The 15,726-nt window shown below is 36.5% G+C and overlaps 1 protein-coding gene across 5 annotated transcripts in view; it reads left to right on the top strand.

Moving 5' to 3' along the window:
* The window catches only part of UHRF2 (ubiquitin like with PHD and ring finger domains 2), a 75,285-nt gene that overhangs the window by 14,517 nt on the left and 45,042 nt on the right, over nucleotides 1-15,726 (top strand). For all 5 annotated transcript variants that reach the window (XR_006737962.1, XR_006737963.1, XM_045563851.1 and 2 more), the window contains exon 3: nucleotides 559-818. Coding sequence is in view for 3 of the 5 variants with exons in the window: in XM_045563851.1 (XP_045419807.1) it covers nucleotides 559-818 (260 nt within the window). In the remaining 2 variants the exon portion in view is untranslated. The remainder of the gene's footprint in view (nucleotides 1-558; nucleotides 819-15,726) is intronic.

Raw genomic sequence — 15,726 nt, 5'->3', positions numbered from 1 at the left:
AAATATATTTGCCCTAGTGAGTTACTAACTAGTGATGGAGCTTAACCCATTTTGTATAATCGGGTTCACTAGACTTTTCCTTTTGTTCATAATTCTCTCATTTTCAAGGTTTACTTTCTGTTCAGTACTTTACTGTTTTCTAGTTGGACTGTGTAAGTTATCTTTAGGATTATGAAGAAATTAATGGAAAAGATTAATAATAGTCATAATACTCTAAGGTCCTTGCTTTTCATTAACATTCTTGATAACTTACGAGAATGACTCCTAGATACATAAGAATTATATTTGCAAAAGTCTAGTATAGACATGGGTAAACAGTAGTTAAAACCAGTTACTTCATTGAAGGAAATTGAGAAGAAAGTTAATATTTTCATTCTAATAAATGAAAGACTGAAGATGTAAGAATCCAGAAAGAATAGTTTTGGTCTAATCACTTTAAACATGAGTAGCTTCAAATATTGTTTATCGTAATAACTCTCAAATAACTTGAATTATATTAAAGTTTTTGAAGCAGTAGATAAAATAAAGCTTCATTAACTAATTTTAAACTTTTTTTAGGTAAATGAATTGGTGGATGCCAGAGATGTCGGCCTTGGTGCTTGGTTTGAAGCACATATACATAGTGTTACTAAAGCTTCCGATGAACAGTCACGTGGCAAAACTCCACTGAAGAATGGCAGTTCTTTTAAAAGGACTAATGGAAACATAAATCGTAATTCCAAAGAGAACACAAATAAATTGGACAGTGTACCCTCTACATCTAATTCAGACTCTGTTGCTGCTGCTGAAGACATTATTTATCATATCGAATATGATGAGTAAGTGCTCATGCTATTGAGGACTTCATTCATGTTTTTGTTTATAGAAGCAAAGCCTTCCATTTCAAAATTATCTTGGTCTTTCTGAAGAAATCATTTAGCAGTCATGTTCACTCTGTTACTTTTTTTTGGTGGTTGTAATCTAATGAATAAGGGCCCTTTAACTCTCTGTCATCTCAGACTCTTAAATGGTTTTTTTTCCAGTATTCTAAAACTTGGTTTAATTTAGGATGTGCAGGTTTGTTTCATTAAGTTTTTGATATGTATTTTAACAGTATTTTAGAATGTGTATTATAACACGTATAGCCATTAGTATGAGGTTGAAATATCTTTAAACAGCTTTTTATTGAGATAATTCACATACAATTTACCTGTTTAAAAGATATAATTTAGTGGTTTTGACATATTGACATGATTGTACATTACCACAAACTAATTTTAGAATATTTTTATCCCCCCAAAAAGAAATCTCTCTTACCCATTAGCTGCCACTCCCTAATCTCCCTTCCCCAACCAAATGTTTTAAAATGTTAGATTGAAATGGTGTTAAGAATTTGTCTTGAGGGCTTTCTAACACTGAATTATTTTCTTTATCCACTAAAAAAAATCCTAGTACAAAAGTTACTGTTGGGACTAATTTAGTGTTTATTAAACATGCTAAATGAACTTAAGTCACTGCTCAAGTGATACCTTGATATGTATGGAAATAATACCAGATTCTTATCAAATATAAGAATTCAAAATCCTAGATTGGTGATGACTTTTTCCTACCACAAGACAGTATAAAAAGACTTTGGTGTTAATTCAGGTTTCCAGGATAAGGATACCTGAAAAGGAGGAGACAAGAATAGATCCCTTGGCTGGGCGCGGTGGCTTGCGCCTGTAATCCTACCACTCTGGGAGGCCGAGGTGGGTGGATTGCTCAAGGTCAGGAGTTCGAGACCAGCCTGAGCAAGAGTGAGACCCTGTCTCTACTAAAAATAGAAAGAAATTATATGGACAACTAAAATATATATAGAAAAAATTAGCCAGGCATGGTGGCACATGCCTGTAGTCCCAGCTACTCGGGAGGCTGAGGCAGTAGGATCGCTTAAGCCCAGGAGTTTGAGGTTGCTGTGAGCTAGGCTGACGCCACAGCACTCACTCTAGCCCTGGCAACAGAGCAAGACTCTGTCTCAAAAAAAAAAAAAAAAAAGAATAAAGAATAGATCCCTTTAATCTTCACTTTTCTGATACTACTTGTAGTTGTGGCTAATATACCAACACTGCTTATTTCAAATGAGCCATCATACTGCTTTTTACCATAGTATTATAGATGGTAATAGAATCAACAACTAGAATGAGTATTTAGATTGAGGATTAGCCAGTATTGGCAATCTTGGTGAATTGAGGCTGTAGTAGAAAGGAGTTGATTGAAGTTGGTGTGTTGATAATAAGCAGCCTCTGAATTTGTAAGTGCTGTGGCAAAGAGGCAAGTTACTATAGCAGTGGAGGACTTCAGCTATCTGCTGTCAACAGGTAGTGTTTTAAGTTCTTGAGTTTTGGAGGCAGAAGGGGGAGGAAAAAGTTCTTGAGTTTTACCTGAGCACAGTGGTTCATGCTGGTAAAGTCAGCACTTTGGGAAGTCACGGTGGGAGGATCGCTTGAAGCCAGGAGTTCAAGACCAGTTTCGGCAACATAGCAAGACCCCATCTCTGGGGAACGAAAAAAAACTAGCCAGGAATGATGGCATGCCCCTGTAGTCCCAGCTACTTGGGAGGCTGAGACAGGAGGATTCCTTGAGCCCAGGAGTTTGAGGCTGCAGTGAGCTATGATTGTGCTACTGCACTCTAGCCTGGGAGACAATGTGGGACCCCTCTGTCACGAAAAAAAAAAAAAGGCCTTGAGTTTCATCTCTTGAATGATGGAAGAAATAACAAGGAAAACTGCTACGTATGATCTGATTCTGGCCAATAGAAGAGTTATTGTGTGGCAAAAAATATTGTACAGAATGGCACAACATAGAAATAGGGTAAGAAGCTTCAAATACCAAGTAAACTGAGGTTTTTTAAATTTTACAGTTTGAGGGGCTCTTAAAGTTGGTTACGGAGTAAGACTGTCAGGCCTTGGGGCCACATGTGGCCTTCTGGATCCTTGAGTGTGGCCTTTTGACTGAATACAGATAAACAGATTTGTTCTGTGAAGTTTGGATTTGGTTGAGGGGCTGCACTTGGAGATCTGGAGGGTCACATTGTGGCCTTGAGGCCGCAGAGTCCCCACCCCTGCTTGAGTTTAGTGTAATGTTAAAGCACAAAATACATTTGGCTGGTTTTTTTAATGAAGAAAAAATTCATCTTGTTTAGAATGAAGGTAAAAAATAATCTAAATCCAACATGCATGAGAGGGCTAAAATTATCTGCCCTAAATAATTTTACATGATAGAATGAAATGTTTCAGTTTCTGGCAACTTAAAGATATGATAGCTGAACTTTCTTTGAAGAATAAGAGATAACAGAACCTTAGTGTTAGGTAAATGTCATTCACCTCTTTAAAAAGAGAAAAGAACTATATAAAATGTAGTATAAGATATAAGAATAAATGAGGCCGGGCGCGGTGGCTCACGCCTGTAATCCTAGCATTCTGGGAGGCCAAGGCGGGTGGATCGCTCGAGGTCAGGAGTTCGAGACCAGCCTGAGCAAGAGCGAGACCCCATCTCTACTAAAAACAGAAAGAAATTAGCTGGACAACTAAAAATATATAGAAAAAATTAGCCAGGCATGGTGGCGCATGCCTGTAGTCCTAGCTACTTGGGAGGCTGAGGCAGTAGGATCGCTTGAGCCCGGGAGTTAGAGGTTGCTGTGAGCTAGGCTGATGCCATATGGCACTCTAGCCCTGGCAACAAAGTTGAGACTGTGTCTCAAAAAAAAAAAAAAAAAGAATAAATGAGCTCCTGGATAAAAGTCCAAGATAACAAAAGCCTGGTGTGAGCACCTGGTAAGAATCATTATGATCTCATATGGATATGATACAAAGCTTGGTAAAGTTTCATTTTTTTTTTTTAAGATCATTAGAAAAATAAATTTTAAAATGAAGTACATGTTGACTTCAGTAAGTCATAACAAGTTCTTCCTTGGATGGAGAATGCATTGAAGAGATAGCTAGTGGAATATATAACCTAGCAGTAGTAATTAAACAGATTTTTTTTTTCATTGTGGTAAGTTCTGAGTCAACAGAATGTGGCTCTCAAATAGTTAATACTATACACCTATTTTATTAGAAGTAAGGTATCTAAAACAAGCTAGATGATTCTGCTATTGTACTAGACTGGCTCTTCCCTACCTGGAATATTGTACTCTACCTTCCATGCTTTAAAAACAGTATCAGCAGGACCTGGTGCATGTTCAGAGTAGAACACAGAATATAAAAATGTAAAACCATAATGAATAGCAGCTGAAAGTACTAAATATTTCACTGGAAAGACTTGGATCATGATCTCTTACATTTTTAAAGTTCACTTTAGAAGGAAGTTCTGTACGACACAGAAGGCAAGTTTCAGGATAACCAAAACTTCCTACCAGTCAAATCTAAAGATAGAGAATGGTCTGCCTTTGAAGTAGCCAATAAACAAGCATTGGCCATCTTCAGCCATAGACTGGGAGACTTACTAGTGATGGTATGTTGCAAAGATAACTTATAAAGTTAGTGATTGTATTAGATGGCCTCTAACTTCAGTATAATTGTTATTTCCAAAACAGTATTTCTCAAAGTTACTCTTTTATACTTTAAATAGGCTTTAAGTATTTATAGGATGCCATCCTGTTCCATTTATGATCTGATTAAGTGACACGGTTTTTCTCTTAACTAACTTTTCATTCTTCCTACTAGAGTAATTTGCTTGTTTGCCACCCTGTGCATAATCATATCGCGAAACCTCTGAGTGCGGCAGTGTAATTTGAACAAGCTGTCATTTATCAAAGGCAGGGAGGTATTGTACATGGGATCAAGAAACCTACCTCTGGAATTCTTCTGGGATCTGCAGTGTTTATCAGTTTAGAATGGAGCTGTTTAAAAGCTATTTTTGTAGTAAACTACAGATCTGATAAATATTGATATCAGACCAGATTAATTCTTAGTCTTTGAAGTGAACTTGATTAAAACAGAATTGCTTGCTGAATCAGACCAAGATAAATAGGTATTTTCTTGCATCTTTAACCTCTATTCCAGACAACAGATTTAAAAACAATTTGCAGTCTACAAGGAATGGTAGGTATTACAAATTTGATTCTTGGTAGAAGAGTTTCAAAAAACCAAACAAACAAAAAAAACTTAAGACATAGTAATTGTAAAACATAAACAAAATCATTTCTTTCCTAATCTGTCTCCTTTTTGTTCCCCTCAAAGATACAAACACTGTAAGATCATGAAAAAAAGGTTAAGAGATTTGAGATGTTTTAAAATTTGAGTTTTACTAATTGTCTGTATACGTCCCTTTTCTACAGATTTCTTGCTGAACATAGGCGAATTGTTGAAGGTTTCTTGTGTGAATATTCCATAGTTTTTTAATCTTAAGGCCTAGATGAGGCTGTCAACTCTATGGTTCACATCTTGCCACAGATACTGTAAAACAAAGGTTAACATAGAGGTGCCTGGTACAAAGTAGATATTTGTGGGGTTTTTTTCCCTGAATGCTAGTCTATATCACTCATCTATCATTACCCTTGTTCTATTAGAACTCAACCAACCTAATCATTACTTAGGGAGAAATTTGACAGTAGGATTATTAAATTTAGACTCTAGAGATTTAGATTCCAAGGAATTCTTAAATCATTTTTAAATGTACTTATTTTAGTGGGCATACACAACTTGGCTGCGAGGAGAGCTACCTTACCCCACCCCATGCCCTCATTACTGGGGAGAGACTATAACTGGAAAACTCTGTTTCTAGTATTTTGGACAGAAAACAAAAGGGAGGCAGATTTAAACGTAAGCAATATGTCAAGGTAATAGAGGCAATTATAAATCATGAAGTGGTCAACAAAAGAAAAAAGAGAATATCAAATTATTCTTCATTTCAGTAAGCTTATACTGTTTACTTTTATGGTCCCCTAAATGTTGCTTATTCCCATCAATTATCCTCTCTATAGTTAAGATAGTAAAAGTTAAGATTAGTATTTTTAAGGGCTCTGAACATCTAAAGTCATAAAACTGTGACTGTAGTCTTGTGAGAGTAGAGACCCTGAAGCTATTGATTAAAAGCCATGATGTTGACCAAAGGCAAGTAGTAGTCTTGAAGGACAGTCATTTCTGTAGTGTTTTTAATAATGTTTATGGCATAGCTTACAATATTTTAGATAATGTTAAGTCTCGTGTGCTAGGCTCTGAGCATGACTTCTTACATGGATGCTACATAATCTTTAGCATGCTATGTTAGTTACATTAACCATCATGAGGAAACCAAGCCTTAATTATATAACTTGCCATAGTTCACATCAATTAAATTGTCTGACTCCAGAGTTAATCAATATGCAGTATTCTCACTCAGCTCAGACATGGTACATATAATTGGTAATAGCCTATACCTCATTGCCTTCAGAGGTCAGCCATTTTATATAAATAGCAATTTTGACCTAAAGACTTGCTTTAGATTTTGCCTAGGATTTAAAGCAAAAGTACACATACAAGTTCTGAGTTAAACCGTAGATAGGTATGTCAGCAACTGAGGCTATCCCACTGAGTTTTATCTGTATTTATCATTTGGCTGCTTTATCAGTAGGCAAATGCTAAAATCTTTATCTCTTATATTAAGAAACACCTGTTGTCAGTGGATTTAGTTTAAATTGGTTTTAATTGCTAGACTAGTGGTTCTCAACCTTGGCTACACATTGTCTAGGATGTTTTCAAAAATATCAGTGCCTGGCACCTATCCCCAAAGAACTTCTAATATTATACAGTCCTTCTGAGTGCCTCCTCTCCAGCCCAGGCATAGGTGTCTTCAGAAGTTCTTCCCCTGTGATTCTAATGTGCAGCAATGGTTAAAGCCTTAGACCAGTGGTTCTGAAACTATCTATGGTCCTTGGTCAGGAGCATTAGCATCACTTGTTAGAAATACAAATTTTTAGGCTCACTCCAGACATACAATGAATCGATCTCTGGGACTAGCCCAGTAATCTGTCTTCTCATAAGTCCTTCGGGTGATCCTGAGACACACTCTAGTTTGAGAACCACTTGTTGGTAGACTCCTTTTGACTCAGCTTTATCCATTGCTATTAGACAACTGCTACTAAAGAGCAATGTGGGGGAAAAGAGTTGATATGTGACAGTTTAATTAAATACTGTAAATATTTAAAGGCCAAAGATGATATGCAGTACCTGAAGAATCTGGGTATTTTAGCATGTTAGGTGATTTGTGGCTTTTTTCTATTTTGTTTCCATATAGACAAAATTATTAGAACTCAAAGTCTTTTCCAAAATTATATTTCATTCAAGCTAAATGACCTGTAGGTGACTTTAAATGAAGAACTATTTCTCCACTATACAGTCTTGACTCATATTCACTTTGCATAAAAATTAGTGTCCATAATGTGTTTATGGGTGAATTTATCTATGAAATTCTTTTTTTTTTTTTTTTTTTTTTTTTTTTTTGAGACAGTCTCCGCTCTGTTGCCTGAGATAGAGTGCCGTGGTGTCAGCCTAGCTCACAGCAACCTCAAACTCCCGGGCTCAAGCAATCCTTCTGCCTCAGCCTCCCGAGTAGCTGGGACTACAGGCATGTGCCACCATGTCCGGCTAATTTTTTCTATATATTTTTAGTTGTCCAGCTAATTTCTTTCTATTTGTAGTAGAGATGGGGGTCTCGCTCTTGCTCAGGCTGATCTCGAACTCCAGACCTTGAGTGATCCTCCCGCCTTGGCCTCCCAGAGTGCTAGGATTACAGGCATGAGCCACCATGCCTGGCCCTATGAAATTCTTGAGTAGGGGGAAAATACTATGTAATTGTTGACTTTTATTCTGAGATCTAGTTCTGGTTTTCCTGTTAAATTAGGCTCTTAAATATGCCAGTCAGTTTTCCTAAGACAAGCCTCCTGAAGTTGAGATAGAGTTGAGCTAGATCTCAAGGTCTTCCCTGATTATAAAATTCATTTCTTTGAAATGTTATCAGTTGATGAAGCAGCTCAGTCTGTGGTCACTACAATATGTTCAGCCCACAAATTTTCAAGCATTTCAAAGTTTCTCTAAAACATTGACAGAAAGTTCTTAATCATATGGTCTAGGCTTTGAGTTTTAGGCCATAGTTCTACAGTATCACCTGTTGTTCTCTTATTGTCTTACTACTGGGGATTTAATATATTACCTTTAGTCAGTCTTATAGGCCAATTAAAAAGGTAAATTTAAGAAAACTGGTCTTGTTAGTGACTTGCTTTTCTTTTGTTTTATTGAATTTAGTGATCTAATTCAGAGGTCTTGATTTATAAATTTTAGCTGATTTCTATAAGGAGAAAAGCTAGAAAACACCTGGTAGTTTGTGCAGGGTATATGTAAAGAAGGAAAAACTCTTAGGAAAGTTAATATCTGTATCGTATCTTAAGAATGAGAAATTGTTTGTGGCTAGGCAAAGTTGGCAATCTTTAAATGTGGGTAAATGACTGCCTAAAAAGCCTTTTTATAGTAATACATTATAGTAGTTTAATAATTCTCTTGTTAAAATAACACTATGTGCCAAGCAGTATACAAGTATTTTACCTGGGTTATCTCATAATCCTCATAGAAATTCAATGAAGTAGATACTTGGGAATAACTGAGGTGAAAAGAAGTTAAATAACTTGCCCATTGTTAGAGAGGTATTATAGTAAACAGTAGACCAAGATTCAGAAAAACACATGCTTGCAACTACTTTACCATACTGCCTTCTCATTTTGGGAAAAGCATGGTTATAAAAAGGTTTATAAAGCATTGTTTATATATAGCATATAGGGTTGTTTACATACTTTAAAAAACTTGTGTTTATCTCTTTAGTCATGATGCCTTCACAGAATGCATGCATAAACCAGAGGTTCTTTACTTGTCCATAAATGCCTGTGTATTTTTCTGTGGGGACGATACATACTCATTAATATTAAAAGGGTTTTTTAAACCATAGATTAAACTGCTGCTTTTTAATACAATGTCAAGGCTTCACCATGGGATGGAGATAAAATGGAAATGTTATAGCATCACTTAGAAATTTGGGAGTAACTTATGCTAGGCTATAATTAAAAGCTCATCTGGCAAATGTCTTAAAATATGTTGTCATTGCTCCCAGCATTCTGTAAGATTTTTGGAGCTATTCTCAGCCTGTGGTACATACTTTTGAGTAGCCTTAATTATGGCTACTGCAAATAGAAGTCAGTGAGCCAATTCTGAATAAAATCAAATGGTATTTTTAGATGAAAGTAGTTTTCTGTGAAGTAATAAAACCGACTTTCTTAAGTATATTGACATGTAGTGATGTATTTCTAAAGGAGTCTCAAAAATGTTGTGAGTGAGTCAAATGTAATGATTTCTAGGTTTTGATGGGAGAAAGAGCATATTTTTCTTGAAGTGTCATGTTTATCTTGAGTGTAGGGTGCTAGAATGAGAGATTTAATTTCAGAACCCTGGTGCAAGCACCTGTCTGCCCCATTGCTTCTTGGTTGTTACTGATATATGTACCAAAGACTTAGAATATTTCTTCTAACGTGTGATTTGCAGGGTCTTGAATGAATAGTGATCAAAAGGAGAGAAGTTAGATCTGTATGTGACCTTATCATTGCTTGTCTACGTGTTGTAAGATCACTTAGTACTTAGAAAAAGGACTTTACAGATATCATTTGATTTTACCTCTTCAAATTTATGTTTCATGTCTTTACATATATATTAGTGTTTCTCAAAGATGGTTAGAAAAACGCAGTTTCACCCAGATAAGGTGTTTAAGATGCAGATTCATGAGGGGGACCCCTCCATCCCTGCCCCCACATTGCGTAGGCCTTTTGTAGGGTCCAGGAATGTGCTTTTCATACAGATACCCAGGGGCCTGTTAAGTATACAGAGCAGTGATATAAGCTATACAGTTTAGGCACTAGATTTGAAATTTGTTTTGAATTCCAGGTCTTCAGTTTATTGGTAAGTTTTTTGTTTTGTTTTAAATCTTTCAGTTTTAATTTCCTCATCTGTAGATACCTACTTTTTTTTCTTTTTGAGACAGTCTCACTCTGTCACCCTGGGTGGAGTGCAGGTGCAGTGGCATCATCATAGCTCACTGCAGCCTCCAACTCCAGAGTTCAAGCGATCCTCCCATCTCTACCTCCCAGAGTGCCAGGATTACAGGTGTGAGCTACCACACCCAGCCTGTAAATACCTGCTTGACCCACGTTCTTTTTTCTGATGTTGAAAAATACCTGGTGATAATAGAATCAAACTTGTTGCTTTTCATTTACTAATAAAGCCAGGGTATTTTGGTAAGTGCTTGTAAATAATATTTAGAGGTATATTTTTGGCATAGGTATTTTTAAACCTAATTATGTTTCCCCTACTATCCAAATAGTTTATCTACCAATGTTAATGTGTTCTGAAAATGAGATTTTTTCCATGTAGTATGTAAAATCTCAGTGAAAGCAATTTTAAGTGAGTTATTCTAAATTGTTTGAGTAAGCCTTGAATTTTAGGTATGAAACTTCGTGAAGTTTATCTATTAAAATAAGAAATGTTCTCTTTTTGCATGAGGTGTGATATTAAAGATTTGCTAAACTAGAACGTCTCCAGATGATGGTGTCCTTATTTAAACACATTAGCCCCAGGAAGCTGTGTTTTGAAAGAATAGGGTTTCAGTGTTAACTGCCTTGCTTAATATGGTTTGAATCTTTTAGAATTATTAGTCAGCTTAAAAGCTACCTAAGAAAATGTACTTTCACTATTTTATAGTAAGGCCACTTTTTATTTTTATTTTTATTTTTTATTTATTTTAGGATATTATGGGGGTACAAACATTTTGGGTACATGTTATGACTTTGCCACACCCAAACCATGATTTAGGGTTTGCCTTTTCCCCCCTACAATGCTCACTCACCACATCCATTAGTTGTGAGTTTACCCACCCCTAACCCCCAAATCCCTGGGGAATATTACTATTGTGTGAGATATAGAGTTGGCCCTTAGCCCAGTATTGGTAAACTTGACCTTGATACATTCTTACTTTTCTGTGTTCCAGTTCTTTGGGGACACCTTGAGCCCTGTTTTAGAAGTTCAATGTGATTAAAGTCTCAGATCAAAAAAAAAAGTTCAAGTTTCCATACCTCCCAAAATGTTTCGTACAGTCTGCATGATCATTTTCCTCAATGTAAATACTGAAGTCGGCTGCTTGGACCAATTGCTGTGATTAGCTTCAACTATACATTAAATTTCATGGGAAAGGGGGACTGCTATGTCGGCAGCTGCGTATACTTGAAAAGGCTTCCTCTTGAGTACTGGTATAATTAATAGCTTAGCTGCCTACATATTTTTAAGAACACTAAAAACATCTTTTAAAAGCATTTTTCTTATTAGCTCTGCATGAACTTCTGTATTTCCACCTAACTATTAATATTTAGATCAAGGATCCTTAAGGAGACAGCAGAATCAAGGAGATCTGTTTCAAATACAGCAGTCATAGTTTATTATATTTGATTAGAACTTTATATAAAGCAGATTTTTCTATTTAGTGAATTGGGCATGTTTCCAAACATTTGTAGCCCTGGTATAGTCCAAGTACCCTAAAGTTTGAAAATAGTAATAGCTCCTCAATGAAAAATTGCTGTTTTATAGTGCGATAGAAATATGCACTCATAGCTTTGAGAGTACAAGGTAGAAGAGATATTTCTGTGTTCCTGAAGGAGAACAGCAGGGTACAGGATAAAGAAATAGGAAATATGAGGCTACCTGAAAATAGATTAGTATGGCTGGAGTATAGAAGGCATATGGCAAGAAAAAATGAAACTAAAGGTGATTAAAGTTTCCCAGTTAAGCAATCTTAAGGAGATTAAGATGCATGTTTGTTTCTACTCCTTCCTAAACCCTTCTAGAAGACAGAGAATAAATGCATAAAAACCCCTGAGGATAAAAAAGGGATTGAAGTCAAAACACAAGGGAAAGCAACAAAATTTTGGAAGGTAAAATTCTAATGGATGAATAGTACCTAGCTTAGCCCAGAGAAAGCTGAATCCTGTGGACAAGAAGTCAACAAACAAGAAGCAAGCAAGTAACTTGGTATTGGAGAACCTTAGGAAGGTTCAAGACTTGAATTCTCTAGGTACTTTGGAGGTTAGGCATATGGAATAGGACTGAGAACAAAGGGATTGATTAGTTAACTTGTATTAAAGAACATTTTAACCACTCTTAACTCAGGATTTAAAGCAAGAAAGATGACATGCTATCCAGAAAATAGGTTTCAACATAGGATGTCATGGAAAATCCCACATGACAGCAATGGAACAGGCCTACAGAGCAAGCTGTTCAAATTGGAATATGACAGAGAGCTCTAGAGATGTTTTGCAGCCCAAAAGATTAGTAGAGTACGTGAAATGTTTGAACACAGAAGAGTTTTACCAACTGTGGAGGAATGGAGATAAATTAATGATAGGTACATAATAAATAAATAGCAACCAAAAAGAACAGTTAGGTACTCAAACGAAACTAAAGCTGTGGCAGGAAGGAAATGTAATTAAAGCATATATCATCATTTAACTGTGAATACTAGTTAACATGTTTTAAAGAATTGAAATACTGATTTTACAAACTACATAGTTTGTATAATGTGCTTGAGAGCAAGAAAGTTTGTCAACCCTTATTGAGAAAATGGAGTTGAGCCAGATAATCAAGAATGTGAACCGTGTCTCTGTTTCTTAATATTGTCCAAATAAGTTATTTAACTTCTGTGCCTTATCTGTAAAATGGGGATAGAATAATGCCTACCTCTGTCATAAGGGTTGTTGTAAATATATGTAAACACTTAGAGAGCAGTTGCCCTGTGTTAGAATTGTAAGAGAAGGATGTAGGCAAGTGAACTGTATGTGGGGGATGGGTAGAGTAACAGTTTACAAAACAAATTTTAAGCATGCTGTTTAAAAATATGGAGGTAAATAAGAAATAGCTGAGAATTGAAAGTGGTTGCATCTGGGGAACAAGAGTTAGGAACTTAATGGTCTGTACCAGGAGACTACTTGTTTTTATGATAAGCCTTGGGTGTTATTTTACACATATAGAAAACATTCAAAAAATAAGAGCCTTTTAGATTTTAACTTACGTAGCATTTTTGTTTTCATTATGGAAATCTTTAAACATAAGCAGAACAACAGTGTAATGAACCCATTGCCTTGCTTCATCCATTGTCAGCTCATGGCCAATTTTGTTTATCAGCATCCCTGAGCACCACTGGATTATTTTGAAGCAAGTCTCAAACCTTATATTTCAAATGTGGCCTTAGTGACCGTGGTATGTACCAGTTGGATCTCCCCTCAAGGAAGATCTTTACTGAGCAGCTACAAGGAGGACAGTTAGCTTATAATCTTCAACCATAGCACTTCTGAGCTGTGCCACGGTGTTTGAACCAAGGTTATGTTCTTTATTGGCATCCCCCAGCCAGTGACCTGGCAAATTCTGCCCAATGTTAATCTCTGCACCTGAGTTTACCATTAGGTTTTGCCAAGACGTTGTCAGAGTTGTACCACAGTCTGAGGTTTTCCCTGCCTGACTTTATCACACCTTTCATTCTTTCAATGTTATAGACCAGCATCATGGTCTAAGGGTGTTTACTGCCTACTTCTGCTCTTTCTCTCTGTCTTTTATAGGTGTCACCTTTATCTTGACATCTGTTTCCAGAGCATCCAACTGACAAAATAACTATAAAAGGGTTCTTTTTAGGGTTTGCAAAAGTTACCATATCAGATCAGAGACTGCTATCTTTAAAAAGATCTGCTTATGTGGTTGGCCCTTGGCTGGCGTTTGGGAACGTAGATTTCAGGAGCATTCCAGTCATTTCCTGATTAAAAATAGCTCACCGTGTCTAACCTCTTTCAGCAAACAATGTTTTATGCTGTACATATGCTTCTGGGAGCCTAGAATTTTGGTATGTACTAGGCTGTACCTATGTGACCAGGCCCTAGTTACCTTGAGTACTCTCTAATGAGCTGCCCTGGTAGACAAGATTTCACACGTTGCCACAATTGGTTGTTGAGGGAATTGAGCATACCCTGTGTAACTCCACTGGGAGAGGACTCTTAGAGCTTGTGCCTAGTTTCTTCTCAATCCATGTGCCTTTTCCCTTTGCTCATTTTGCTTTATATCCTTTTTCTGTAGTATTAATAAATCATAACCATAGGTACAGCTATATGCTGTCCTGTAGAGGAGGAGTCCTGTGAGTTCTAGTGAATCATTGAACCTGGGGATGGTCTTGGGAACTCTGAAACACAAAGTATAACAACAAATCCCACATTAAACTCAGTGATTACTTAATATCAAGTAGCCAGTGTTCAGAGTTTCTTAATTGTCTCTTTAAAAATATACTTAGGCTGGGCCCAGGAGTTTGAGGTTGCTGTGAGCTGGGCTGACGCCACGGCACTCACTATAACCAGGGCAACAAAGCGACACTCTGTCTCAAAAAAAAAAAAAACAAACAAAAAAATATGCTTAGGCTGATAAAATAAGGCTCAAAAAGCAAGGTCCATCCATTACATTTAGTTGATAGGTTAAGTCTCAGTCTACACATTTCTCCTGCTTTCTCCTTAGTACTTATTAATATTTGAGACTGCATGGTGACTCATGCCTGTAATTCTAGCACTCTGGGAGGCTGAAGCGGGAGGATCGCTTGAGGTCAGAACTTTGAGACCTGCCCGAGCAAGAGTGTGACCCTGTCTTTACTGAAAAAAAAGAAAAAAAAGAAAAAATTAGCTGGGCAACTAAAAATAGAAAGAAAAAACTAGCCCGGTGTGGTGGCAAGCGCCTGTAGTCCCAGATAATACTCAGGAGGCTGAGGCAGGAGGATCACTTGGGCCCAAGTGTTTGAGGTTACTGTGAGCTAGGCTGACACCATGGCACTCTAGCCCGGACAAAAGAGCGAAACTGTGTCTTAAAAAAAAAAAAAAATTTTTTTTTTTTTTTTTTTTTTTTTTTTTTTTTTTTTTGAGTAAACTATATAATTTGTCTTATATAGTTTTCCCAGACTGGATTTTACTATCACATCTTTATAGTGGTATTTAACACATTCTTCTGTTATTTGTTAGTTTCCTGAAAAGCTAATGTTAATAGTTACATCTAGAAGTTAGATTGGATTTAAATTGTGTTACTAGATAAGACTACTTGAGAGATGGTGTTTGCTTACCTATTGTGTGGCATCTGTAGATGCATAATACCTGCATCTCTTCTTTGTGGTAAGATTCAGGTGTTGTCAGCCTGATCCATCCATTATAAAATTGTAGAGTAATTCCCTAGAATCCTCCAAAGGTTGACAAGTGAGATTTTTACTTTTAAGTATTATGAATTTACAGTGGATTTTAAGACTCATTTTAATCTATCCAAGTTGTTATTTTTCGTGCCCAGATTATTTTATCTCTGGCCTACGGAGGCTTCTTCAGGTTGAACCTGATGTAATAGTTCTTGAGCACTTCTTTGTGTTTGAGTGCAACAGCATGCTCCAGGCCTGGATTCAGCCATTTCCTGGAGAAGCCCCAGTTAATCCTAGTTAGAAATGGTATTTAGAGCACATAGTCTAGGTTGCTCATTGATACTTGTCATTGGACAAAGCTAGGAAATACTTAAATACACCATGGGTTTATATTGATATTTCTAATTAAACTTAGAGTGAAAGGGGTATTAATCTCTCTAGTTTTATATTTATTTTCTCTTACCCTGAAAATCATGGTTCCTAATGTTATCACTGATAATA

This window comes from Lemur catta, chromosome 10 (genome assembly GCF_020740605.2).
Source record: "Lemur catta isolate mLemCat1 chromosome 10, mLemCat1.pri, whole genome shotgun sequence".
NCBI classification, from domain to species: Eukaryota; Metazoa; Chordata; class Mammalia; order Primates; family Lemuridae; genus Lemur; species Lemur catta.
Note: the sequence above shows the minus strand (reverse complement) of the source record. Positions and strands in the feature narration are given on the sequence as shown.